At 46.7% G+C, this 27,092-nt stretch overlaps 1 protein-coding gene across 1 annotated transcript in view; it reads left to right on the forward strand.

The window, feature by feature from the left end:
* UTP6 (UTP6 small subunit processome component) overlaps nt 1-26,009 on the forward strand; it is a 369,699-nt gene extending 343,690 nt beyond the window's left edge. Inside the window, exons 16-19 of the mRNA XM_069199997.1 lie at nt 3,100-3,209; nt 3,307-3,373; nt 3,455-3,527; nt 25,656-26,009. Of these exons, the coding sequence (XP_069056098.1) occupies nt 3,100-3,209; nt 3,307-3,373; nt 3,455-3,527; nt 25,656-25,810 (405 nt within the window). The 3' untranslated portion in view covers nt 25,811-26,009. The remainder of the gene's footprint in view (nt 1-3,099; nt 3,210-3,306; nt 3,374-3,454; nt 3,528-25,655) is intronic.
* The last annotated feature ends 1,083 nt before the right edge of the window (nt 26,010-27,092 follow it).

Below are 27,092 nucleotides of genomic sequence, written 5' to 3' on the forward strand. Positions count from 1 at the left end.
GTCAATGCTAACAATTTATGAATGTGATGAATCTTGCAAAGAATAACGTAATGCTTCAGTAGGAGCCAGTTGTTAAAAATGGCCCTTGATGCAGTGTCACCCCCCACTCCCAAACCTTTTGTCTTTTACCCTCCAATTTTTAATGAATCTTTTTGTTGGCCCTATGACTCTGAGCACTTTACCACTGCTGACCAGGGCTAAATTGCATGTGTTTTTCCCCTAAACGTGGTAACATTGGTTCATCCACAACTGTCATATTTAATTTACTTGTAAGTCCCTTGTAAAGTGGTATACCATATACCCAGGCCCTGTAGATTAAATGCTACTAGTGGACCTCCAGCACTGATTGTGCCACCAACTTAAGTGTTTCAGGCCTGCCATTGCATGGCCTGTGTGTGCAGTATTACTGCCACTTCAAGTTGGCATTTAAAACCTCTAGCCAAGCCTTAAACTCACTTTTCATTACATATGTCACTCCTAAGGTAGGCCGTAGGTAGCCCATAGAGCAGGGTGCTATGTAAGTAAAAGGCAGGGCATGTACTTTTAATTTTTATATGTCCTGGTAGTGAAAATCTCCCAAAGGCATTTTTCAATACTGTGAGGCCTACTCCTGTCATAGACCAGCCTTGAAAATTCCAATATACTTTTAAGCTGTAATTCCTGATCAGAAAGGAGTAGCTACATGTTTCATATCATTGGAATGTAAAGGATAAATCTTCTTTACCGGTAAATTCTGATTTAACATTACTATTTTAGAACTGCAACTTTTAGAAAGTGGCCATTTTTCTGCTTTTACTGTTCTGTGCACCTTGCAGCCTGTCTCCAATACATGCCTGGGGTAGGTGACAGCTATACTTTGTGCATTCCCTCTAGACAGCCACAAACACAGGAAGTGTGGGTGTGACAAAAGACTCATCTGCATTCTGATCGGCCTTACTGGGCAGGAAGGATAAGGGGAGCTGACACACTGGGAAGTGCCTGTCCCAACGCAGAGGGCTGATTATCTGACCCTACCAAATCAGTACACTACTGGTCCTGGGAAGAACTCTGCTGGAGTAAAGACTGCTGTGCTGTAGGGATTGCCACTTTGACTGGACTGACTGTTCCAAGAAGCTGCAGCTTTGCTTTGCTGAGCTGCCCTGTTGATCTCTGCGCTGATGAGGACAAGGACTGGACCCATCTCACTTGAACCCAGAGTGCCCTTGAGGGCTTACTTGCTTGCCCCCTGTTCTTCAGTCTCGGGACATCGAAGACTGCCTGTAGCTTTCCTAGTGCTGCTGGACTCCTTACCTTCTCTGAGTCCTACCCTTGCCTGTGGTGCCCCTCTCCAGTCCTGGGCCCCAGGAGTGGGTTTTGTACCGGATTTCTGCAAGAACCAGCGCATCATCACCACTGCACCGGTCGCAACCAACTTATCGCCCCGTCTACGCTGAGGCAGAGGCTGTTCGACAACAGCGGATCCACAGCCTGCACGGCTTGACGAGGATGCATTACAATAATTTCTATGGAGCTTGACGCCGACGCGGGACACGACTGTGTGGATAATATCACTGCATCGCCTTCACATTTGCTCCTCGACGTCTGTGCTCGTTCCATACAAGGTACTTCTTCAGTAGACCCTGGGTGGTTTTGGATGTAGCCTGTCTACCCTCCCTCCCGGTTTGCCTGAATTTTGGATTTGCACCAGTCCCTCATGACCTCAAGTAACCTTTTTGACCGCTAGTGACTTCTAAGCACTATTTTTAGTTTAATGTTTAATATATTTCTACTTCTACTGATTGGATTTGTGTTGTTTTGGTCTTTCTTTACTCAGAAAAATATTTTGTATTCTAAGCTTCGTTTGGAGTCTTTTTGTGGTGTTTTCATTGTATTAATGTGTGTCTGAGTGTGTGTGTGTGTGTTGCACAAATATTTCACACATTGCCTCTCTAGATAAGCCTGCTTCTTCTCTGCCAAGCTACCAGAGGGTGAGCACAGATTATTTGTAAGTGTGTATGTAGCTATCCCTGACTAGAGATGGTGGTTCCTGCTTGTGCAGGGTGTGTACTCTGACAACCAGATACCCCAGTTATGACACCAAGTCAAATAAAAAGAATATTTAAATTGGAAGCCTCTTAAAATTAAATGGAGTATAATGTAGAGAGTATCTCTCATGAGGCTATTCCTTCCTGCATGAGACGTTTGGGAAAGAGGTTCCTTAGAGAACACTGCTGATTTTAGAAATTCAGTTAAGACTATAGACTAACCTGACCTTATGAAACCCACATAACTAGTAATGTTTAAATGAAGACCAAAGGCAATGGTTGGGGAGAGTAGTTATAATGCTACACAACAAAGTATTATGTTTGATTTCAAGAAACAACATCATATAAAATTCTTGGATTTTGTAACATATGCCAACATTCTGGCTTTGTAGGGCACCTAGTAACACCGGATAAGGGAAACAAACAACTTACTTTCCATTGTTCATCTCACATTCAACTTTATCTCTTCTATTGATTGTCTGCTCTTTCTTTCCCTCCCTTTCTCCGAATCCGAGAGAAGAACATAGCTGATTAAAACTAATTGAGACATGTATCCTGTTGTTAGACATACTCTAATCTTAAAATCATATAAAAAATGAGAGACTGAGAAATGCGAGATTCATTGTTGTAGTGTTGCCTCGTATAAATACTCTGAGCTCAATCTTGCTGATTTCTAATTTGACTGGGCTCATTGAAAACATAATTTAAATGAATAGCCATTTTTGCTCTGAGTTTAATCTTTTTTTATCCAATTGAATATGGTGTTTTTTTAATAAATGCTTATTTGGATCTATGAGGTGTGTATAGTTTGTTTTAACCCTCTTCCTTCATTCCAGAGATTAGAGTACCTTATTTTTTTTCTCAGGCCATACGACCAAAGTCTATTACTTGATGGCCTCTTTTTAGGAGCCTAGCGCTACATACGTAAATACCTTCTTTATTTAGTTAAAATTGGATTTAATAGAGTGTGTTATTAATTAATTGAGCAATATGCGCTGCAGTACTTCCTTTCACGTGCAAGAGTAGCTGTTTCAAACCTGTCTGTTATAGCTAACACTGTAGTTTAAATTTACAGAAAGCTGTTCTCATCACAGTTCCAGTTGTCTCTGTAACGATGAAAGAGAAATACCTTGAATGGGCTCACAGGAACAGTGGTTATAAAAAAGCAAGGAAGGTTTTTACAAGGTTAGTACACAGTGTAGTTTTTTTTTTCTTTTTGAACTTTGTTTTTCATTTCTGTGTTGGTGTATTTGGTAAATTCTTTTGTTTATCCTTTACTCAGCTTGCAAGAAAGTCGCCCATTTTCCCTCGAGTTTTTCAAGAAGATGATACAAATTGAAAAAGAACAGGTAGGCCAACACATAGTGTCAATATTTGATATGAGACCCCATTAAGCTCAGTATTTGACAATTATATTTTTTTCCCTCAAGGAGACCTGCAAAATGCTTAATTTACGAGAATATTATGAACGTGCTTTGAGAGAATTTGGTGCTTCAGAGCCAGGTGTGTTTTTACTTTATTTTCTCATTAGTGTTGCAAAATGATGTCTTCCTTGTATGCCTGTTTTAAAATATAGAGTATCGTACACCTTAGATTATATTGTTGCTGTATTCGATTTTTTTTTTTTTTTTTTTTTTTTTTTGGGTTGCATGTTCGCTGAATAGACTCTGAGAGGATATTTTCCACATCACACTACTGAAATATATTTTTTAGCTTTGAAAAGGTCTATATAAAAATGTTAGTCATGCTTGCACGTCTCTCTTCTGTGACAATTAGTTGATTCATTTGTCCTAAATCTTTTATGAATGTAAAGTCAGAATGGCAGGTGCATCTGCAAGTGGTTGTGCAGCCTCTTGGATGTCGGGTGTCTTCGTGTGATTGATACTGGCTTTTCTATCATGATTTCTCATGCCTCTGGAGAAGGTGATGTGGGCTTGACCTTTAGCTATGAAATGTTACTTGGTTACAATGTCAATACACTGTCGATGTTAAAGCTACAGAATGAGAAAACCTGACCAATTGCAAACTCCCCGTGGAATTTCACTGTAGAGCGTAAGTGCGCGACATTCCTGACTACATTCCTGACTACATTGAACAACTCTGCCCTTAAGTACTTGTAAATATGGTTCTTCCACAAATGGCGTTTGTAACATGATGTTCCTGGCAGTAAAAAGACCACCTTCAAGTGTAGATGAGTGTTGAGGCTCAAATGGTAATAAGTAAGGAACATTTTTATGTTCTAGACTAAAGCTGGTAAAGATTTAGATGATAGTATCCTTTTAAGCGCCTTTATAAATGCCTTAATATTTGCTATCCCTGCTAATTGTCCCCTTATGGGCGTATTAACCATTTCTGACAGTTGCAAGGTGTAAGGAAATGCCTCCTTGGCATGGTTACCCCCTGACTTTTTGCCTTTGCTGATGCTATGTTTTGAATTGAAAGTGTGCTGGGGTCTGCTAACCAGGCCCCAGCACCAGTGTTCTTTCCCTAACCTGAACTTTTGATTCCACAATTGGCACACCCTGGCATCCAGGTAAGTCCCTTGTAACTGGTACCCCTGGTACCAAGGGCCCTGATGCCAGGGAAGGTTTCTAAGGGCTGCAGCATATCTTATGCCACCCTAGGGACCCCTCACTCAGCACAGACACACTGCTTGCCAGCTTGTGTGTGCTGGTGAGAACAAAACGAGTAAGTCGACATGGCACTCCCCTCAGGGTGCCATGCCAACCTCACACTGCCTATGCAGTATAGATAAGTCACCCCTCTAGTAGGCCTTACAGCCCTAAGGCAGGGTGCACTATACCATAGGTGAGGGCACCAGTGCATGAGCACTGTGCCCCTACAGTGTCTAAGCCAAACCTTAGGCATTGTAAGTGCAGGGTAGCCATAAGAGTATATGGTCTGGGAGTCTGTCAAACACGGACTCCACAGCACCATGATGGCTACACTGAAAACTGGGAAGTTTGGCATCAAACTTCTCAGCACAATAAATGCACACTGATGTCAGTGTACATTTTATTGTAAAATACACCCCAGAGGGCACCTTAGAGGTGCCCCCTGAAACCTTAACCGACTATCTGTGTAGGCTGACTAGTTCCAGCAGCCTGCCACAACCGAGACATGTTGCTGGCCCCATGGGGAGAGTGCCTTTGTCACTCTGAGGCCAGTAACAAAGCCTGCACTGGGTAGAGATGCTAACACCTCCCCCAGGCAGGAGCTGTCACACCTGGCGGTGAGCCTCAAAGGCTCACCCCTTTGTGCCAGCACCGCAGGACACTCCAGCTAGTGGAGTTGCCCGCCCCCTCCGGCCACGGCCCCCACTTTTGGCGGCAAGGCCGGAGGAAATAATGAGAATAACAAGGAGGAGTCACTGGCCAGTCAGGACAGCCCCTAAGGTGTCCTGAGCTGAAGTGACTCTAACTTTTAGAAATCCTCCATCTTGCAGATGGAGGATTCCCCAATAGGATTAGGGATTTGACCCCCTCCCCTTGGGAGGAGGCACAAAGAGGGTGTACCCACCCTCAGGGCTAGTAGCCATTGGCTACTAACCCCCCCAGACCTAAACACGCCCTTAAATTTAGTATTTAAGGGCTTCCCTGAACCTAAGAATTTAGATTCCTGAAACTACAAGAAGAAGAAGACTGCCGAGCTGAAAAACCCCTGCAGAGGAAGAACAGAAGACACCAACTGCTTTGGCCCCAGTCCTACCGGCCTGTCTCCTGCCTTCCAAAGAACCCTGCTCCAGCGACGCTTTCCAAGGGACCAGCGACCTCTGAATCCTCTGAGGACTGCCCGACTTCAAGAAAGACAAGAAACTCCCGAGGACAGCGGCACTGCTCCAAAAGAACTGCAACTTTGTTTCAAGGAGCAGACTTAAAGACCCCTGCAACTCCCCGCAAGAAGCGTGAGACTTGCAACACTGCACCCGGCGACCCCGACTCGACTGGTGGAGAACCAACACCTCAGGGAGGACCCTCCGGCGACTCCGAGACCGTGAGTAACCAAAGTTGTTCCCCCTGAGCCCCCACAGCGACGCCTGCAGAGGGAATCCCGAGGCTCCCCCTGACCGGGACTGCCTGAACCTAAAGTCCCGACGGCTGGAAAAGACCCTGCACCCGCAGCCCCCAGCACCTGAAGGAACGGAACTTCTGTGCAGGAGTGACCCCCAGGAGGCCCTCTCCCTTGCCCAGGTGGTGGCTACCCCGAGGAGCCCCCCCCTTGCCTGCCTGCAACGCTGAAGAGATCCCTTGATCTCTCATTGATTTACATTGAAAACCCGACGCGTGTTTGCACACTGCACCCGGCCGCCCCCGCGCTGCTGAGGGTGTACTTTTTGTGCTGACTTGTGTCCCCCCCGGTGCCCTACAAAACCCCCCTGATCTGCCCTCCGAAGACGCGGGTACTTGCCTGCTGGTAGACCGGAACCGGGGCACCCCCTTCTCTCCATTGAAGCCTATGCGTTTTGGGCACCTCTTTGACCTCTGCACCTGACCGGCCCTGAGCTGCTGGTGTGGTAACTTTAGGGTTGCTCTGAACCCCCAACGGTGGGCTACCTTGGACCCTAACCTGAGACTTGTAAGTGATTTACTTACCTGACAAAACTAACAAAAACTTACCTCCCCCAGGAACTGTGAAAATTGCACTGTCCACTTTTAAAACAGCTTATTGTGTTTTATGAAAAAAGTATACATGCTAATGTAATGATTTAAAGTTCCTGAAGTACTTACCTGCAATACCTTTCACATGAGATATTACATGTAGAATTTGAACCTGTGGTTCTTAAAATAAACTAAGAAAAGATATTTTTCTATAACAAAACCTATTGGCTGGATTTGTCTCTGAGTGTGTGTTCCTCATTTATTGCCTGTGTGTATGTACAACAAATGCTTAACACTACTCCTTGGATAAGCCTACTGCTCGACCACACTACCACAAAATAGAGCATTAGTATTATTTCTTCTTGCCACTATCTTACCTCTAAGGGGAACCCTTGGACTCTGTGCATGCTATTCCTTACTTTGAAATAGCACATACAGAGCCAACTTCCTACATATAGTATAGTGATATCTGAAGAGTGTTAATGTATATGCAGCTAAGACATCATTTCCACTAAACAAAATAACATACCTTGTGGTTGCACATTATACTTCTTTTATCCTGGCCAAGCATTCTGAAGTGGGATGTAAATACACAAACTTTAAGACCTCAGATGCCAGTGACTTGATCATGGATCTAGATGTAGCAGTCTGTTCTCTTGTTCACATAACAAGTTGGGTATGAATGGATGTAGCAAAATTTTCAGTAGTAGGCATACCATGTTTGATGTGCTCAACTTGAGGCAACATTTTCATTGTTCCTTGGGGCCTGACACACATTGTATGAGACGTTCCATAATGAGAGGAGAGGGGAATGGGTAATAGGGGGAAGAATCATAAGCTTATGGCCCTGACAGGTCTAGTCATAGGATTTCCAAAGACATTATGGTGTGGATACCAGGAGGTGTAAAGTTAGCACAGTTTTTTTTAGCATGTTTTTGTTGTAAACAGACCTGTTTATAGTTCCCCCACTCCTGTAAGAAGTGTTGGAGGATGCCAGTTTTTAGTTCTCACTGATCCACAACAGCCAGTTTACGCTCTTGACGTAGGGTCGAGTTTTATGTTTGATTGTGCCATTACTTTCTTGTTTTCCTTTTTGGGAAAATATCAAAATTCCTTAGCCTGAACCCTCACAACATGGTACTCCTTTGTGTTCCATTTCTCCTCTGTTTAATATGTTTTCATTCAGATTTGGCTTCTCCCTTTCTGTTCCGCAATGTTTTTTTAGGGCTGTCTTCCATATCATTTGGTATAGCCTGTTATTTCAGTTCAGCCTATTTGGGTACCAGGATTTTGAATGACCATAGAAGATCAATGATGGGCATAAAACTTTGGTCCTCTGGGTGTAATTATTTTGATTGGAGGACCCATGCAGAGGCAGTTTCCAAGATTGTTAGTATCACAGAGTGCATTGTCCATTCCAGCAAGCTTTCTTCTACGACACAGCAATGTTTAGATTTGCCATCCTCTGAGACAAACAGGACTTACAAGTCCTTGGTTGTTCGTGAAAGGATGCGTTTGTGAAGATAAGCAAGTTAGCTACCCTGACCCGAGGGTAGGTCGCTCCCCCTGCCGCTGCAGCTCCACCAGCCCAGGCTCCTGAACCTCCAAGCAAGTCCTGCGAAAATACAGTAAGTACCCGCCCAGCCCCTCGCCCTGCCCCACGCTACTCACCTCCTCTCCTGCTTCTTTCTTCATCTTTGATCTTCTTCTGTGCTCTTCATCTGTATTCATCTGTGTTCTTCTTTTCTTCCCTGCACCCCGTCCTGCGTGTTCTTTCTTCTGTCTTCATCTGTGTTCTTCTTCTGTATACTTCATCTGTGTTTTTCTTTTCTTCCCTGCACCCCGTCCTGCGTGTTCTTTCTTCTGTCTTCATCTGTGTTCTTCTTCTGTATACTTCATCTGTGTTTCTTCCTTCTCTTCTGCACCGCGACCTGCGTGTGCTTTCTTCTTCTTTGTCCTTCTTCTGTGTTCTTCATCTGTACTCTTCTTCTTTGTACTTCATCTGTGTTCTTCTTCTGTGTACTTTGTATCCTCTGCTTCTCAGGGCTCTCCTCTTCTGCTGGACTCCTCTTCCTTGACTCTTCTCTCCTCCTCTTCTTTACCCTTCCTCTTGGATCTTCTCTCCTCTGTTCTTCTGCTCTGGACTCCTCACTCCTCTTCTTCTTTACCTTCTCCCTGGCTCTTCTCTCTTCTCTCTTCTGCTCCTCTTCTTCTTTACCTTCTTCTGGGCTCTTCTCTCTTCTGTTCTCCTGCTCCTCTTCTTCTTTACCCTCTTCTGTGCTCTTCTCTCTTTTCTCTCTTCTGCTCCTGACTCTTCTCTCTGACCTTCCTCACTCCCCTCCACCTCTGTAACCCCCCCTCCCCTATCTTCCTATCTTTTCTTCCTAACTCCCCACCCCCTTTAACCCCCCTTCCCCTATCTTTTCTCCCCTCTACCTGACCCCCAAACCCTCCGCTTTCCCGCCGCCACATCCTGCTCGCCCCGCCCCCCCTGCTCCCATTCGTCACCCCACTCCCGCCCCCAGCTGACTCCTCCTCCCTCTTATGGCGGCCGCTGTGCGGCCGTGCCGCTGGCGCGCCAAAGCCGTGCCAAAGGCAAGCCCGTCTGCGCCCGTCCGCGCCTGGACCGCGCCCAGCACCACGACCCCTGGCCACCAGCACTCCCAAACCCCGCAGCACCGCTACGACCCCGCCACCCTCCACGCCCTCAACCCGCGGCGCTCCAGTACCTGCTTCCAAGCCAACCCGAAACGTACCCTTCGTATGTCACACCTGCAAACTCACCTTCCACCGCGAAAACACCACGCCCGCCAGCCCACGCGCTAATAACCACCTCAAATGCATCCTGATCAACGCACGCTCGGTCCACAAGCACGCCGTTGAACTTTGGGACCTCCTGGACTCCACCGGACGTCGCCTTCATCACTGAGACCTGGATGAACGCCTCCTCGGCCCCCGACATCGTCATAGCCATCCCCGAAGGCTACAAGATTTCCAGGAAAGACCGCACCAACCAAGTAGGAGGAGGAATCGCCATCGTCTTCAAGGACTCCATCAACGTCACCACCTCCACCGAAGACACCCCCCTCGCCGCCGAACACCTGCACTTCCAGATCCACACAGACCCCAGGACCACCCTCAGAGGAACTCTCATCTACCGACCCCCTGGACCCCACGCCCTCTTCAGCGACTCTATCTCCGACTTCATCTCCCCGCATGCCCTTGCCTCGCCGGACTACATCCTCCTCGGGGACCTCAACTTCCACCTGGAACAGAACAACGACCCCAACACCACCGCCCTGCTCGACAACCTCGCCAACCTCGGCCTCAAGCAACTGGTGAACACCCCCACCCACATCGCTGGACACACGCTCGACCCCATCTTCTCCGCCAGCAACCACGTATCCTTCAGCCACTCCTCCGCTATACACTGGACCGACCACAGATGTGTCCACTTCACCTTCCGACGCGAGACTCGCCACCTCCGCACACAACCCATCCCATGTCGACAGTGGAACAAAATCCCAGAGGAACAGCTTCTCTCCACTCTCAACGACAACCAACCCACCTTCCCCTCCGACCCCCGACGACGCAACCCTCAGCCTCACGAATTGGATCACCAACTGCACAGACAACCTCGCTCCCCTCAGACGCCTCCCAAGAAGAACCAACACCAAAAAACCTCTCTGGTTCACCGACACCCTTAAGGAATCAAAGAAAACCTGCTGCAGCCTTGAGAAAGCCTGGCGCAAGGACCACACCGCAGAGAACATGACTGCCCTCAAGAACGCTACCTGCGAACACCACCAACTGATCCGCGCCGCCAAAAGAAATTTCTTCACAGACAGACTGGACAAAAACAGCCACAACAGCAGAGAACTCTTCAATGTCGTAAAAGAGCTCTCCAACCCTAACGCCATCACGCCCTCACAAGACCTCTGCAACTCCCTCGCCACCTTCTTCCATCGTAAGATCACCGACCTACACAACAGCTTCAGACACCAGACCCAGCCAACCACCACAGAACCTACAACCCCAGCCATCACCCTCAACGCCTGGACTCACATCAACACGGAAGAGACCAAAGCCACCATGAACTCCATCCACTCCGGTGCCCCCTCGGACCCCTGCCCACACTTCATCTTCCACAAAGCCGACGACATCATCGCCCGCACCTCCAGATCATCATCAACAGCTCGTTTTCATCTGCTACCTTCCCAGAGAGCTGGAAACACGCTGAAGTCAACGCCCTACTGAAAAAACCTACGGCGGACCCAAGCGACCTGATGAACTCCCGCCCCATCTCGCTCTTCCCCTTCCCTGCCAAAGTCATAGAGAAGACCGTCAACAAGCAACTTACCAACTTCCTTGAAGACAACAGCCTACTCGACCCCTCTCAGTCCGGATTCCGAGCCAATCACAGCACAGAAACCGCCCTCATCTCAGTCACAGACGACATCAGAACCCTGATGGACAACGGAGAAACAGTCGCCCTCATCCTCCTCGACCTCTCGGCTGCCTTCGACACCGTCTGTCACCGCACCCTAATAACCCGCCTCCGCTCCACCGGGATCCAAGGACAGGCCCTGGACTGGATCACCTCCTTCCTCTCCAACCGCTCCCAAAGAGTCTACCTCCCACCTTTCCGCTCAGACCCCACCGAGATCATCTGCGGCGTCCCACAAGGCTCCTCGCTCAGCCCGACTCTCTTCAATGTCTACATGAGCCCCCTCGCCGACATCGTACGCAAACACAGCATCATCATCACCTCCTACGCCGACGACACTCAACTGATACTTTCCCTCACCAAGGACCCCACCAGCGCCAAGACCAACCTGCAAGATGGAATGAAAGACGTCACAGATTGGATGAAACTCAGCCGTCTGAAACTGAACTCAGACAAAACGTAAGTCCTCATCCTCGGAAACACCCCGACCGCCTGGGACGTCTCCTGGTGGCCCACGACCCTTGGCACCGCACCGACCCCCTCAGACCACGCACGCAACCTCGGTTTCATCCTGGACCCACTTCTCACCATGACCAAACAAGTCAACGCCGTATCATCCTCCTGCTTCCTCACCCTCCGCATGCTCTGAAAGATCTTCCGTTGGATCCCCGCCGACACCAGAAAGACCGTGACCCACGCCCTCGTCACGAGCCGCCTGGACTACGGCAACACCCTATATGCAGGAACCACCGCTAAACTCCAGAAACGTCTGCAACGAATTCAAAACGCCTCCGCCCGCCTCATCCTCAACATACCCCGCAACAGCCACATCTCCGCCCACCTGAGACACCTGCACTGGCTTCCCGTCAACAAAAGGATCACCTTCCGACTCCTCACCCACGCACACAAAGCCCTCCACAACAAGGGACCCGAATACCTCAACCGCCGCCTCAGCTTCTACACACCCACCCGTCCTCTTCACTCCAACAACCTCGCTCTCGCCGCCTTCCCTCGCATCCGCCGCACCACGGCGGGTGGGAGGTCCTTCTCCTACCTCGCGGCCAAGACATGGAACTCCCTCCCCACCATCCCCAGGACCACTCCGCTTTCCGGAGACTACTCAAGACCTGGCTCTTCGAGCAGCAGTAACCCCCTCCCCCTAGCGCCTTGAGACCCGCACTGGTGAGTAGCGCGCTTTATAAATGTTTATGATTTGATTTGATAAGCGAGGAGTAGTAGTTTGGGATATTCCAGGTCTAAACAATGTGATCTATGTTTTTTTTCATTGGTAAAGTGCACTAATAACCAATAGGGTATCCTGGCGCTAAGAAGCGGAGACTGATACTGGTCTTATAAAGAAATACTTTTTTTTGCAAAAGCAGCAAATTACAAGGTTTTCTCTAGGAATATGTGAAATCTGTTCCAAAGTTTGGCATCAGAGATGGAGACGGCCTGTTATCCCATTGCAAGATTGCAGAACATCTTAAGGTTTAGGGCAGAAGACATTTCCTCCATAAGTACATAGGGCCAGATTTGTAGAACGCCCTACAAACAAAGCAAAGAGCTTTAAACTAATCACGTTTAGTCTCTGGCAACCGGTGTAGGGCTCTAAGATGAGTAGACACAAAAGCACGGGCCAGGAGATTAAGACCTAGTCAGGCTATGCCATTTTTGCATAATCTGCAACCAGTGTGTAAAATAATTCATAACACCCAAAGAGACGGCATTGCCATAGTTCAAGTGTACTAGGTGGTGATGGCATCATGGTGGTGGCGACCCACAGAGAGCCCAGCTGCAGGGCACAACTCCTGAGACCATCAGGAACGCCAGAGATATCACGGGCACGTACTGTGGGGTTTAACCTACTGAGGCTGCTAATAAATAACGGTCACAGTGGTGACATGCTTTGTCCAGGGAGGGGCTGACACAGGATCCAGCCAAAGAAGACCAAGACCCTCGAAGCCCCATATGAGAACCTGTAAATACTCCAGATGTGGGGCAGGAGACATTCCTGCTGAGACAGTGCTGCAGGTGGCGACAACAATAGAAACTGGAGTACAGTTGGAAAGAATATCTGCTTTCAACACCCCTAAGTGCCAGAGTCCTCAATACCATACAGACAAAATGACAGACAAGCGATGCCCCCAAGGTGCAGTTTTCAGCCTTAAACGAGGTCCAACTAGAGGAAAAGGCTCTCCTGAAGTGAAGGCAGAGACTGAATCTGAACTTGCTCCAGGCAAGAGGACACTTTTGAGAACACTTGGTGAAATGTGCCCTGAAATCGAAAAAACTGGCAACATAGAGAAATCAACGATGTCAGTAGAGGATGAGATGAAAAGACTTTACATAGGCTGGCAGGAGTAGAGTCAGAACAGGGTCTGATGATGAAGAAACAGAGTGTCAGAGTTATCCACAATAACACATGACCTAGAACATATCAAGGCTCGGGTGACTGTTGGACTGTCACTCTAGGAAACAAGAATTAAGCATCTTTATAATCTTCAGAGAGGAGCCCAGGTGAGTGTTGGCGGTCCCTGAATAAATGCAAGATGTGGGCTTGAGCTCAGCAATGTGTAATATTTTGTGTGATCTATCTGAAGCTGATCTTGGAAACCTGCGTTCCAATGTTAAATGGTCATATAGACTTCCTCAGAGGCCTCATGGTTTCAACAGAGACAAGGAATTACATTGATGATCACTTTGGCAGATATTGAAATGAGCGACAAAGTCCCACCCACCCTATACGTCTGAGTTTGAATATGTCAAAGGAGTTAAGGAGTGTTGCAGGGATCAGCTTTGAGTCCAGCATTTTTTAATATATACACCTGCCCACTGGTGAACCAATCAAAATCTTTTAGTGTCAGTGTAATGCATTATGCAGAATGCACCCAGCGGATCAAGTGGCTGAAAACCCACTTAAACCATTTCACCAATGACTACGTTATTAGAGTGGTTACACTTAAATTCACTCAAATTCAACTCAGTCAAAACTGCGATATTGCTCTATCCCTGATCTTTTGCTACCAACCTTTTTGCCCAGTTCCTAGACCCTCTTCTCCATGACCTGCAAAAATGGTTGAAAAAAAACCTAGGGATGCACCTGGACCCAGAGCTTTATTTAGTGTCAGATGAATTACTTTGCATGCATGTGCTTCTTCCTATTAAAACAGCTGAGGAAAATCCTGTCTCTCCTGCCCCACCTGTTCACTAAGTGGTGATCCAGACAACAGACTTGAGCCGCCTGGAATATTCTAAATTCCTCTTCTTGGGCCTCGACTCGGGACCTTAACTGTCTAGTCTAGAAGGCCATCTGCCTCAGTGGCATTATTTGGTTGAGAAGTTCTTGGAGGCAGTGTGTCCAGATTGTTGCCATAGGGTGTCAGGTCGAAGAGTCAGGAGTTTAGAGAGGTTGAGTTTGGAGAGTTTAACTTTGATCTTTAAGAAATTCTAGAAATCTAAGTTGGAGAAGTATGGTTTAGCAAGAGCTGCAAAGGGGAGCGGATCATTGTTGTTGTTGTTAAGGTCGCGCCTTGGAAGGCCCACGTAGGTGCAGTTTGTGGAGCATTGACTTTGAGGCTGAGCCACATTGACGCCCATCTGGATTTTTTAATAGATAGTGGCAGACGTTTGACTATCAGTTTTTAGTGCATTTGCAGTATCCGTAAGTATGCAGCGGGAACGGTGTGACATAAATTTCGACATTGTGATAAAGGAAGTCACACTGAAAGGGGAATATATTTCACGTTCAATCTGCAACTAATGTGAGGAATTTAGTGGTTCTGGGATTAGCCAGGCAGAACCCTGAGCTACCAGGAAGGCTTGATTGGTAGAGGTTCTAATTCGGTAACTTTCATCCACCACAATGGAGGCTCATTCTGAGGGACTTGCATGAGATTCTCGCTCTTTTGTCATTCCACAGAAACTTTGATGTGATTTTATCTATTTCCTAAAGGTTTCAAGGGTAGCATGGATGACCGAAAATTTACTATTGGTGTGATCGTCATTTTGAGGGTTTGAAGCATGAGAGATAAATTTGGGCGGCCATATGGTCAGGAGGTCTCTGACCTTGGTGATTGTCTGTAATTCATTATAGAGTAGTTTGTCTGTTAAATTTTACAAAACCAAACTCCCAGATAATTAAGGCGTTTGGATTGTCACTTAGGTCCTGAGTCGCCTAGGTGTGATGGGAGGCATAGCAGGTTTAGAGAGAATATCTCAGTTTTGTCTTTATTTAAGGTGTATCCTGATACCTCCAAAAACTTATGAATGATGTTGATAATGCATGGGATAGCACGTTCAATGACCTGACTTGGTGCTCGTTGGAAGGGCACCTGTCACAAGGAATGTCTTTCTAGCCTCAAATGGCCATGGCCTGGTGATGGATGCCTCACAGGTGTGGTGCTTGTTTAGAGGAGATGGAAATCAGAGACCTCTTGTCTCCAGAAGAGCAGGCACTTCTCATCACCCTACTTGAAGGCCTTCTTCCCTTTATTTGTGGTCAGGCTGTCCAGACCTTGATGAACAATGAGTCCACGATACGGTATGTCAACAAACAGAGTGGCGTGAGGTCTTCCTCTGGGTGTGGGCTCACCAGCATTGAATTTGGCTAGCTGCCAGCTGTAGGAAGTTGGCTCTTTATATACTATTTCAAAGTAAGAAATAGTGTGCACAGAGTCCAAGGGTTCCCCTTAGAGGTAAGACATTATTTCTCTAAAAGTTGGGATACTTTTTAAGAATCTAAAACAATCTCTAGAACTTAATCCAATCTTTTACAAAACTTTTAAACTCTAAAAGAAATGATAACAGGGACTAACACAAGGCCCTAGCAGGACTTTTAAAAATTTAGAAAAATAGTTCAAATTTCAAAAATCAGTTTCTAATAAAAAAAAATGGAATTTAGTCGTGTGATCAGGTATTGGCTGAATAGTCCAGCAAATGCAAAGTCTTAGACCCCACCGCTGATCCACCAATGTAGGAAGTTGGCTCGTGTATATACTATTTCAAAGTAAGAAATAGTGTGCACAGAGTCCAAGGGTTCCCCTTAGAGGTAAGATAGTGGCAAAAAGAGATAATTCTAATGCTCTATTTTGTGGTAGTGTGGTCGAGCAGTAGGCTTATCAGAGGGTATTGTTAAGCATTTGTTGTACACACACAGGCAATAAATGAAGAACACACACTCAAAGACTTACTCCAGGCAAATAGGTTTTTATATAGAAAAATATATTTTCTTCGTTTATTTTAAGAACCACAGGTTCAAGATTTACAAGTAATACTTCAAATGAAAGGTATTTCACTCAGGTATTCTGGGAACATTGAATAATCACAATAGCATGTACAGTTTTGACAAAAATGGCAATAAGCTATTTTAAAAGTTGACATAGTGCAAAAATCAACAGTTCCTGGGGGAGGTAAGTAAAGGTTAAGTTCACAGGTGAGTAAAACACTTACAGGGTTCAAAGTTGGGTCCAAGGTAGCCCACCATTGGGGGTTCAAGGCAACCCCAAATTTACCACACCAGCAGCTCAGGGCCGGTCAGGTGCAGAGGTCAAAGAGGTGTCCAAAACACATGGGCTTCAATGGAAACAGGGGTGCCCCGGTTCCAGTCTGCCAGCAGGTAAGTACCCGCGTCCTCGGAGGGCAGACCAGGGGGGTTTTGTAGGACACCCTCTGCGGCACAGGGGTGGCCGGGTGCAGAGTGCAAACAGGCGTCGGGTTTTGAATTGGAATCAATGGGGAGACCCAGGGGTCTCTTCAAAGATGCAGGCAGGCACAGGGGGGGGCTCCTCGGGGTAGCCACTACCTGGGCTAGGCAGAGGGTCGCCTGGGGATCGCTCCTGCACTGGAGTTCGGTTCCTTCAGGTCCTGGGGGCTGCGGGCGCAGCGTCTGGTCCCTTGTTACAGGCAGTCACGGTCAGGGGGAGTCTCTGGATTCCCTCTGCAGCCGTCGCTGTGAGGGCTCAGGGGGTCAACTCTGGCTACTCACGGGCTCGCAGTCGCCGGGGAGTCCTCCCTGTAGTGTTAGTTTTCTGCAGGTCGAGCTGGGGGCGTCGGGTGCATGGTAGAAAGTCTCACGCTTCTTTGTTGCAGAAAGTTGCAGTTTGTTGAACAGGGCTGCTGTTCTGGGGAGCTTCTTGGTACTTTAGATGCAGGGTAGTCCTCTGAGGCTTCAGAGGTCGCTGGACCCTGTTGGATGCGTCGCTGTTGCAGTTTTCTTCGAAGTAGGGAGACAGGCCGGTGGGGCTGGGGCCAAATCAGTTGTCGTCTCCGTCTTCACTGCAGGGCTTCAGGTCAGCAGTCCTTCTTCAGGTTGAAGGAATCTATCTTCCTCGGTTCTGGGAGCCCCTAAATACTGAATTTAGAGGTGTGTTTAGGTCTGGGAGGGCAGTAGCCAATGGCTACTGTCCTTGAGGGTGGCTACACCCTCTTTGTGCCTTCTCCCTGTGGGGAGGGGGGTACATCCCTAATCCTATTGAAGTAATCCTCCTTCTACAAGATGGAGGATTTCTAAAAGTAAGAGTCACCTCAGCTCAGGACACCTTAGGGCCTGTCCTGACTGGGGGTGACTCCTCCTTGTTTTCCTCATTATCTCCTCCAGCCTTGCTGCCAAAAGTGGGGGCAGTGGCCGGAGGGGCGGGCATCTCCACTAGCTGGGATGCCCTGTGGTGCTGTAACAAAGGGGGTGAGCCTTTGAGGCTCACCGCCAGGTGTTACAGGTCCTGCAGGGGGAGGTGAGAAGCACCTCCACCCAGTACAGGCTTTGTTCCTGGCCACAGTGACAAAGGCACTCTCCCCATGTGGCCAGCAACATGTCTGGTGTGTGGCAGGCTGGCAGAAACTAGTCAGCCCACACTGGAAGTCGGGTATGTTTTCAGGGGGCATCTCAAAGATGCCCTCTGGGTGTATTTTACAATAAAGTGAACACTGGCATCAGTGTGCATTTATTGTGCTGAGAAGTTTGATACCAAACTTCCCAGTTTTCAGTGTAGCCATTATGGTGCTGTGGAGTTCGTGTTTGACAGACTCCCAGACCATATACTCTTATGGCTACCCTGCACTTGAAATATCTAGGGTTTTGCTTAGATACTGTAGGGCCATAGTGCTCATGCACATATGCCCTCACCTGTGGTATAGTGCACCCTGCCTTAGGGCTGTAAGGGCTGCTAGAGGGGTGACTTACCTATGTTACAGGCAGTGTGGGGTTGGCATGGCACTCTGAGGAGAGTGCTATGTCGACTTAGTCATTTTCTCCCCACTAGCACACACAAGCTGGCAAGCAGTGTGTATGTGCTGAGTGAGGGGTCCCCAGGGTGGCATCAGACATGGTGCAGCTCTTAGAGACCTTCCCTGGCATCAGGGCCCTTGGTACCAGGGGTACCAGTTACAAGGGACTTACCTGAGTGCCAGGGTTGTGCCAATTGTGGAGACAAAGGTACAGTTTAGGGAAAGAACACTGGTGCTGGGGCCTGGTTAGCAGGGTCCCAGCACACTTTCAAATCATAACTTAGCATCAGCAAAGGCAAAAAAGTCAGGGGGTAACCATGCCAAGGAGGCATTTCCTTACACCAGACATTTATCTTGCTTTATAAACACCAGAGCCAACAGCTCTAGTCCGTCAACGCCAACTTGCCAACAATGAGTGACAGCTTCACATATTTTTTATGCAAATCATCTTTGCCGAGTGGGGCACACCTTGGGTAGTTATTTCTGTGATTCACAGCAGCGTCCATTGTTCAACATTCTCTGCCCTCCAGTATGCACTTCAGAGAAGATCTGTCAAAACCAGGCCCAAGGCATCTGTATCACCCCAGATCAGCCATGACAGACCTCTTGCATTTCTCCCTGAGTTGTCTTCTTGGATTTTCTTTTAGAGCAGACCACATGAAGGGGCAGGTACTGCACCCCAACCTCTACGGCCTCTATTTCCAGGCATCAGGCCTGGAGATTCAGCAGGGACACTTAAGCTTCTTTCATCTGCCACAGGAGGTGACTGACATAATCTTATCTACCTGCCACCACTTTATCAGGACTCTTTGCTGTGAAAGATGGAACAGGTTTTTTGCTCTGTGAACACAATATTGACCCTTGAAGGCTTGTCTATCGGAGGTTCTTCACTTCATACCAACAGGTCTCTGCTGCAGGCACCGTCAAGTGGTACATTTTGTTCCTGTTTACATTTCTTGGTCTTCTGTACCATCTGTCCATGTTTAAATATAAATGTAATGTGGTTTGTGAATGGACTTCTGAACATGCTTCCTCCTACTCCTTGTTATTCCCTAGTAGGTTTTGGGTTTGGTTTTGACTTTTGTTTTTTAGCGCTGCCTTTAAACCCCTTCACAGTACGGTTATTGACGTTGAACAGCACAATTTCCTCTGCAAAGCATGTAAGTGAGTTGCAAGCAATGAGCGTTCACCCTCACAACACATGCTTTTTACCTGGCAAGTTGGTTCTACCAACTACAACTGCTTTCCTGCTCAAGGTGGTGACCTTTTCCCACTAAGGGAATTTATTACTTTTACCAATTTTTACACTCCACCAAGGATAGGTTGCACTGGCTGGATCCCAGATCAGCACTTTTCGTTTATGTCTGCTGTACTAGAGAGATTTGGTCTGACAGCCAGCTGTTTGTCAGCTACTTTAGCAGTAAGAAGGGCAAGGCCGTCTAGAAAAAGGCAACGTCCTACTGGATAGTTTTGTGCATAGAATTGTGCCAGACCTTGCTATGAAGGAACCGCCTGTCTGCCTGAAGGGATTCAGGCCCAGTCTACCAGGGCAAAATCTCCCACTTCAGCTTTTTCCAGGGATGTTCCTGTTAACATTTATCTATCTGCAGCAGTTCAGCAATTTGAGATGAGAAGAGATTGCCAATTTGCCTTTTCGGTGCTACAAGATATCCTGGTAAGAATACATACCTTCAGACCCATCTTCTTAGGAGATAGTGATTGGGATTCTATACAACAGATGAGGAATCAGCAATTAGAAATATTCACCAGATGAAAAGTTACTTTACTTAAGTAACAATCTTTCTGGCGAACATTGCTTACCGATCTCATCCCCTTTCTGTTCCAAAGGAAAGTCCCAGGCCTTAATAAAAAGGTTGCAATTAGATCAATTCCTCATCTCTGCTTCTTAGGGCACAAAAACAGTGAACTAGGAACTGACATTGATGCATCAGGGTGCGTGCAGTATGGTTCCATTGACAACATGCTGGTGTTGTTTCCAGCATCTAGAAATAGCTAGCCTACCCAGTTCTGGAGAGCTATGAAAATTTCCAGATCCACTCTGGCACTTGGGCATATTAAACACATGAGGAATCTGCAAATAGATAGAATATCAACCTGAATGATCGTTACTGAAAGTAAGTAACTTTTTCTTTTAGGGTGACACCTTTTATAATGGCCTAGATTTGTTTTAGGGGTTAACTTTTAATTACAGCTTTGGTACTAGTGAAGGACCCAAAATTGTTCAAGGGCCAGACTTGGTTATGGAGTTCCCTTATCTATATCTCTTTCTGTCCTTTAAAACCCTTTTGCAAAAGTTCAGCTCTCACTAAAGCACACACTCTTCTGAACCACGCAGGATAACATTGGCAATTTAGTGTTTAACGCTAAGATGATATTAAAAAAAACGTTGGCAGACGTATCTCGACCTTATCTTCTGCTTTTCTGTGTTTATCTTATTTTTAAACAGTATATTTACTTACTCCTAATTTCCTTTTTTCAAAAGTAAAAAATTGGCAGGACATTGATTGTAATGTCACATTTAGTTTGGCATACTCTGACTTTCTTACCCACCAGCCTCCTGGAGTATGTCTTGATCTCTCGTCCTTGCTATCTAACAGAGAAGTGCCTAAAAGGATTTATGTTACGTAATGTTATTTTATCAGGATTTGTAAAGCGCGACTTATCACCTGAGGGGTATCCAGGCACTGGAGCAGGTGTAATGGTCGTCTGCAGGGTCTTCGTTAAAGAGCCAGGCCTTCGGCTTCTTGCGGATTTCAGAAAGAGAGGAGGAAGCCTTTCGGTGTAATGGAGATTGTTCCATGTTTTAGGTGCAGGGTATGAGAAAGCTAGGCCTCCTGTTCTGCTTTTGTGGATGCGGGGTGTGTGTGCGTGAGAGAGAGAAAGGCAGGGTGTAGGTGTCTGGTGAGCTGATCCTTAAGGGACTCCGCAGATCAGATTCTTCGGCACTGATGTGTGTTTGTGTGTGGGAGGGGTTAGTCTGGCTTGCAGAGTTCTCCTTTTTGAGGAAGGGGCCTCTCCATATGAGCCTTGGACCTTAAATGCCTGTATCATGTAATCTTTTGATGAGGCTAAAGTGTGACGCAGTGTCAAATACTTCAGAAAGGTGCCAGCAGTATGAGGGAAGCAGTTTTTTCTTGGTCTACAAGGCTGCTGATCTCATCTGTGGTAGTATTGAGTGCTGTCCCCTTATTGTGGTTGCTGCGAAAGCCAGATTGGGAGTGGTCAAGAAGATTGGGAAGTTCCAGGTGGCTGGCGAGTTGCTGGTTGATTGCTTTCTCTATCACCTTTTCTGGGTAAGGTAATAATAGGGAAATGGGTTGCAAGTTACTTAGGTTGTTGGTCAGCCAATGTTTTTTTAAGGAGGGCTGTAACTGCAGGATGCTGCTACTCTTCAGGGAAAGTTGCAGACTTGATGGAAGAGTTGATGATGTGGGTGTGGTATTTGCTGATCAAGGGTCCTCCTAGGTTGTAGATATGGTGTGGATATGGCCATCATAAAGATCGTCCCCGTGGTGGACGATCTTTATGATTGAGGTGGTGTCTTCCGCTGTGAGTGTTCTCCAGTTCATTAGGTGTCTATCCGAGTGGTATGTGTGCAGTTTGCTGATTTTGCATCTCAAGGCATGGCTGTTCGAGCAGTAGCAGACTGTAGGAAGTTGGCTCTGTATGTGCTATTTCAAAGTAAGGAATAGCATGCACAGAGTCCAAGGGTTCCCCTTAGAGGTAAAATAGTGGTAAAAAGAGATAATACTAATGCTCTATTTTGTGGTAGTGTGGTCGAGCAGTAGGCTTATCCAAGGAGTAGTGTTAAGCATTTGTTGTACATACACATAGACAATAAATGAGGTACACACACTCAGAGACAAATCCAGCCAATAGGTTTTGTTATAGAGGAATATCTTTTCTTAGTTTATTTTAAGAACCACAGGTTCAAATTTAACATGTAATATCTTGTTTGAAAGGTATTGCAGGTAAGTACATTAGGAACTTTGAATCATTTCAATTGCATGTATACTTTTCAAGTTATTCACAAATAGCTCTTTTAAAAGTGGACACAGTGCAATTTTCACAGTTCCTGGGGGAGGTAAGTTTTTGTTAGTTTTACCAGGTAAGTAAGACACTTACAGGGTTCAGTTCTTGGTCCAAGGTAGCCCACCGTTGGGGGTTCAGAGCAACCCCAAAGTTACCACACCAGCAGCTCAGGGCCGGTCAGGTGCAGAGTTCAAAGTGGTGCCCAAAACGCATAGGCTCCAATGGAGAGAAGGGGGTGCCCCGGTTCCAGTCTGCCAGCAGGTAAGTACCCGCGTCTTCGGGGGGCAGACCAGGGGGGTTTTGTAGGGCACCGGGGGGGACACAAGCCCACACAGAAATTTCACCCTCAGCGGCGCGGGGGCGGCCGGGTGCAGTGTTAGAACAAGCGTCGGGTTCGCAATGGAAGTCAATGAGAGATCAAGGGATCTCTTCAGCGCTGCAGGCAGGCAAGGGGGGGGCTTCCTCGGGGAAACCTCCACTTGGGCAAGGGATAGGGACTCCTGGGGGTCACTTCTGCAGTGAAAGTCCGGTCCTTCAGGTCCTGGGGGCTGCGGGTGCAGGGTCTTTTCCAGGCGTCAGGACTTAGGTTTCAGAGAGTCGCGGTCAGGGGAAGCCTCGGGATTCCCTCTGCAGGCGGCGCTGTGGGGGCTCAGGGGGGGACAGGTTTTGGTACTCACAGTCGTAGAGTAATCCGGGGGTCCTCCCTGAGGTGTTGGTTCTCCACCAGCTGAGTCGGGGTCGCCGGGTGCAGTGTTGCAAGTCTCACGCTTCTTGCGGGGAGATTGCAGGGTTCTTTAAAGCTGCTCCCTTGGATAAAGTTGCAGTCTTTTTGGAGCAGGTCCGCTGTCCTCTGGAGTTTCTTGTCGTCGTCGAAGCAGGGCAGCCCTCAGAGGATTCAGAGGTCGCTGGTCCCTTTGGAAGGCGTCGCTGGAGCAGAGTTCTTTGGAAGGCAGGAGACAGGCCGGTGAGTTTCTGGAGCCAAGGCAGTTGTTGTCTTCTGGTCTTCCTCTGCAGGGGTTTTCAGCTAGGCAGTCCTTCTTCTTGTTGTTGCAGGAATCTAGTTTCTAGGTTCAGGGAGAGCCCTTAAATACTAAATTTAAGGGCGTGTTTAGGTCTGGGGGGTTAGTAGCCAATGGCTACTAGCCCTGAGGGTGGGTACACCCTCTTTGTGCCTCCTCCCAAGGGGAGGGGGTCACATCCCTAATCCTATTGGGGGAATCCTCCATCTGCAAGATGGAGGATTTCTAAAAGTTAGAGTCACCTCAGCTCAGGACACCTTAGGGGCTGTCCTGACTGGCCAGTGACTCCTCCTTGTTGCTTCCTTTGTTCCCTCCAGCCTTGCCGCCATAAGTGGGGGCCGTGGCCGGAGGGGGCGGGCAACTCCACTAAGCTGGAGTGCCCTGCTGTGCTGTGACAAAGGGGTGAGCCTTTGAGGCTCACCGCCAGGTGTTACAGCTCCTGCCTGGGGGAGGTGTTAGCATCTCCACCCAGTGCAGGCTTTGTTACTGGCCTCAGAGTGACAAAGGCACTCTCCCCATGGGGCCAGCAACATGTCTCTAGTGTGGCAGGCTGCTGGAACCAGTCAGCCTACACAGATAGTCGGTTAAGTTTCAGGGGGCACCTCTAAGGTGCCCTCTGTGGTGTATTTTACAATAAAATGTACACTGGCATCAGTGTGCATTTATTGTGCTGAGAAGTTTGATACCAAACTTCCCAGTTTTCAGTGTAGCCATTATGGTGCGGTGGAGTTCGTGTAAAACAGACTCCCAGACCATATACTCTTATGGCTACCCTGCACTTACAATGTCTAAGGTTTTGCTTAGACACTGTAGGGGCACAGTGCTCATGCACTGGTACCCTCACCTATGGTATAGTGCACCCTGCCTTAGGGCTGTAAGGCCTGCTATAGGGGTGTCTTACCTATACTGCATAGGCAGTGAGAGGCTGGCATGGCACCCTGAGGGGAGTGCCATGTCGACTTACTCATTTTGTTCTCACTAGCACACACAAGCTGGTAAGCAGTGTGTCTGTGCTGAGTGAGGGGTCTCTAGGGTGGCATAATACATGCTGCAGCCCTTAGAGACCTTCCCTGGCATCAGGGCCCTTGGTACCAGAGGTACCAGTTACAAGGGACTTATCTGGATGCCAGGGTGTGCCAATTGTGGAGACAATGGTACATTTTAGGTGAAAGAACACTGGTGCTGGGGCCTGGTTAGCAGGGTCCCAGCACACTTCTCAGTCAAGTCAGCATCAGCATCAGGCAAAAAGTGGGGGGTAACTGCAACAGGGAGCCATTTCTTTACACAGACTGTAGCTTGTCTGCTTCTGTCATTATACTCCAGTTTCGGACTAAAAGGAGTAAGAGTGCATTAGTATTAGGGTGCTGTGACACCAGTAGTAACTAGCAGTAGCTACACAGGCTACTTCCCCAGGATAACACTGCTGTGCAGAACCACAAGAAAAGGCCTTGGTAAATGCTCTGCAGTAGACCTTTCGGGTCACTAAATATGTGCATGACAGTATGCCTAACTAAGTGAAAAAAAGTGTGATTAAAAAGTATGGCTAAAAGATGACTAACTGCAAAAACATTTTACTTGCACCAATATATTTTTTTTATAAGAAACATTTTATAATTTGAGCTTCGAAAACCATTATGAGTTGAATTTAATTAACTGTCCTAAAATCCACACTATGCTTGTTATAAATATACATTCACCACACATTTGCTACAGTACAATTTTTTTAAATCAACGCTAGCATCTATTCAGAATTTTCATATCCTCATAAAACAGGTTCTTCAACTGTCATTCTTTTTGGGAGTAGATAATCAACTTAGGAGCACATTTCTGAAGTAGAGCTTTTGGTTGTGGACATGGAAAGATATTCTTGCATGGTGTTGTACCTACTTTGGTCCATACTTGTTTTTTACCTTAAGGCTATGACCAGGTCCTCATCGTGGTATAGTTTATTGTGTCAAGTATCTTTAGGTAATTTCCTCAGACTCTTCTGATCCTTACGGATTTAGAACTATTGGTAGCATCTGTAGATGTACATTCATTGTGGCCCAATTTTAGTCTTTTGAATTTGTATAATCAGTTATTATTTAAACATGTCAAAGAAAATCATGAATATCACAATTTGTGGGATCACATGTAACCTTCCATTTATTCTAACATTTGGCATTTAAATCAAGAATTGAGACTGGTGACAGTGATGAGGCTTGTTTTTTATCTTAGAACAGATCACAGTACATAATTGGGTTTTGTTAACGGAGACAAGATGTTAATAGCTTTTGTGTTTTTATGACAATAGATCTCTGGCTCGAATACATCAAGGAAGAGTTAAGCCACCCCCACGGCAAGCCGGAGAACTGTGGTCAAATTCACTGGAGAGCCATGAGCTGCCTGCAAGGAGAGCATGTCGAAGTCTTTATATCTAAATATACGTTGCTTCAAACTGGGCATTAATAAAGTCATCCATAAATGCGTTCTCTGTACATCGGTTGCACCGTTTTAGAAATGTGTTTATGCTCATATGTTTTCAAGCGTCTTAAAAATTATGTATTCATTTTCCAGGCATATGCAATTGTAAATAACATGCTGCATCTATTTCTGCTAACATACTCCTAATATTATGAAAATAAAATCACTATTCGGGCTCACAAAACATGGCTTTCAAAATCATTATATATGAAGCCTTTGAAAATATCCCTTGTGGGCGTTACTACATCAGTTGCGTGTGTTTGTATAGCTGTTAAGAAGTAAATTGCTACAGTGATCTAGTAACGTGCTTAAAAACTAAGTAATTCTGGGTTTAAATATACTACTGATTTTTAATACTCTGTGGTAATCTCTCCGTATGAACATGAAAAATGTTTTTTTGCATTTAAATTTTTTATTAAAGACTAAATATAATCAACATAGGTACTCCAGCTTTGGGATTTCTATAAATAAACCGGCTGAAATAGTTCCCAGTCCTCCTTCATGGGAGAATTGTACACTTTCATCTAGAAAGAATTGTGTTTAGCCTCTCGGAACCAGTGGGTCCAAAAGCTTTCCCTTTTATATCACACATTCTTTAAAACTCGAATCCAATTGGCATCTTAATTTTTTTTTCTTACAACTTTCGGGGGATCTTTGGTCACTGCAGCCCTATATAGAACAAGATAAATTATGAAGCTAGGTATTTTTTGCCAGACAAATTATGTTTCACCTTTGTTTCTCTCCCATAGGCCAACCATCCCAGTGTGGTTCCTGAGAGGGCTCAAGCACCTATTTCAGTTCTCACCTGCCCCAACATAGCCCAGAATAGCCCCCAACAGATGCTCCTACATGCATCATGCCCCTCTAGGCAAACCCAACCCCCTTGTAGTACCTGAATACTGGAGGTTACATGCATTATTCTGTATCCTGCTCAGTGCTTCCAAACTTGTTAGGGAGACTTCAGGCGACAGACAGGATCAGAAAACCTTTAAAAAAAAGCCAGCATTCTTTTTGCTAAACACCTTCAGTGTCACACATGAGGAAGTATCTTTTCGTGCTCAGGTCAAGGTACCATCCATTGCAACCAAGTTCAGACTTTCTTTCAATTGGTTGCTGCGATCAGCTTTGCCCAGTGCTGCTTATTTATTTGGATGACAAGTTCATGTTGCTCTTCTTGTTCTTCTGGGACGGAGGTTATTTCCCATTTGTTTTAATTCGATTGGCTTTTAATAGCAGTTGCTGCACTACTATTTGCTTTTAGCATTGT

Source organism: Pleurodeles waltl, chromosome 7, assembly GCF_031143425.1.
Source record: "Pleurodeles waltl isolate 20211129_DDA chromosome 7, aPleWal1.hap1.20221129, whole genome shotgun sequence".
NCBI lineage: Eukaryota > Metazoa > Chordata > Amphibia > Caudata > Salamandridae > Pleurodeles > Pleurodeles waltl.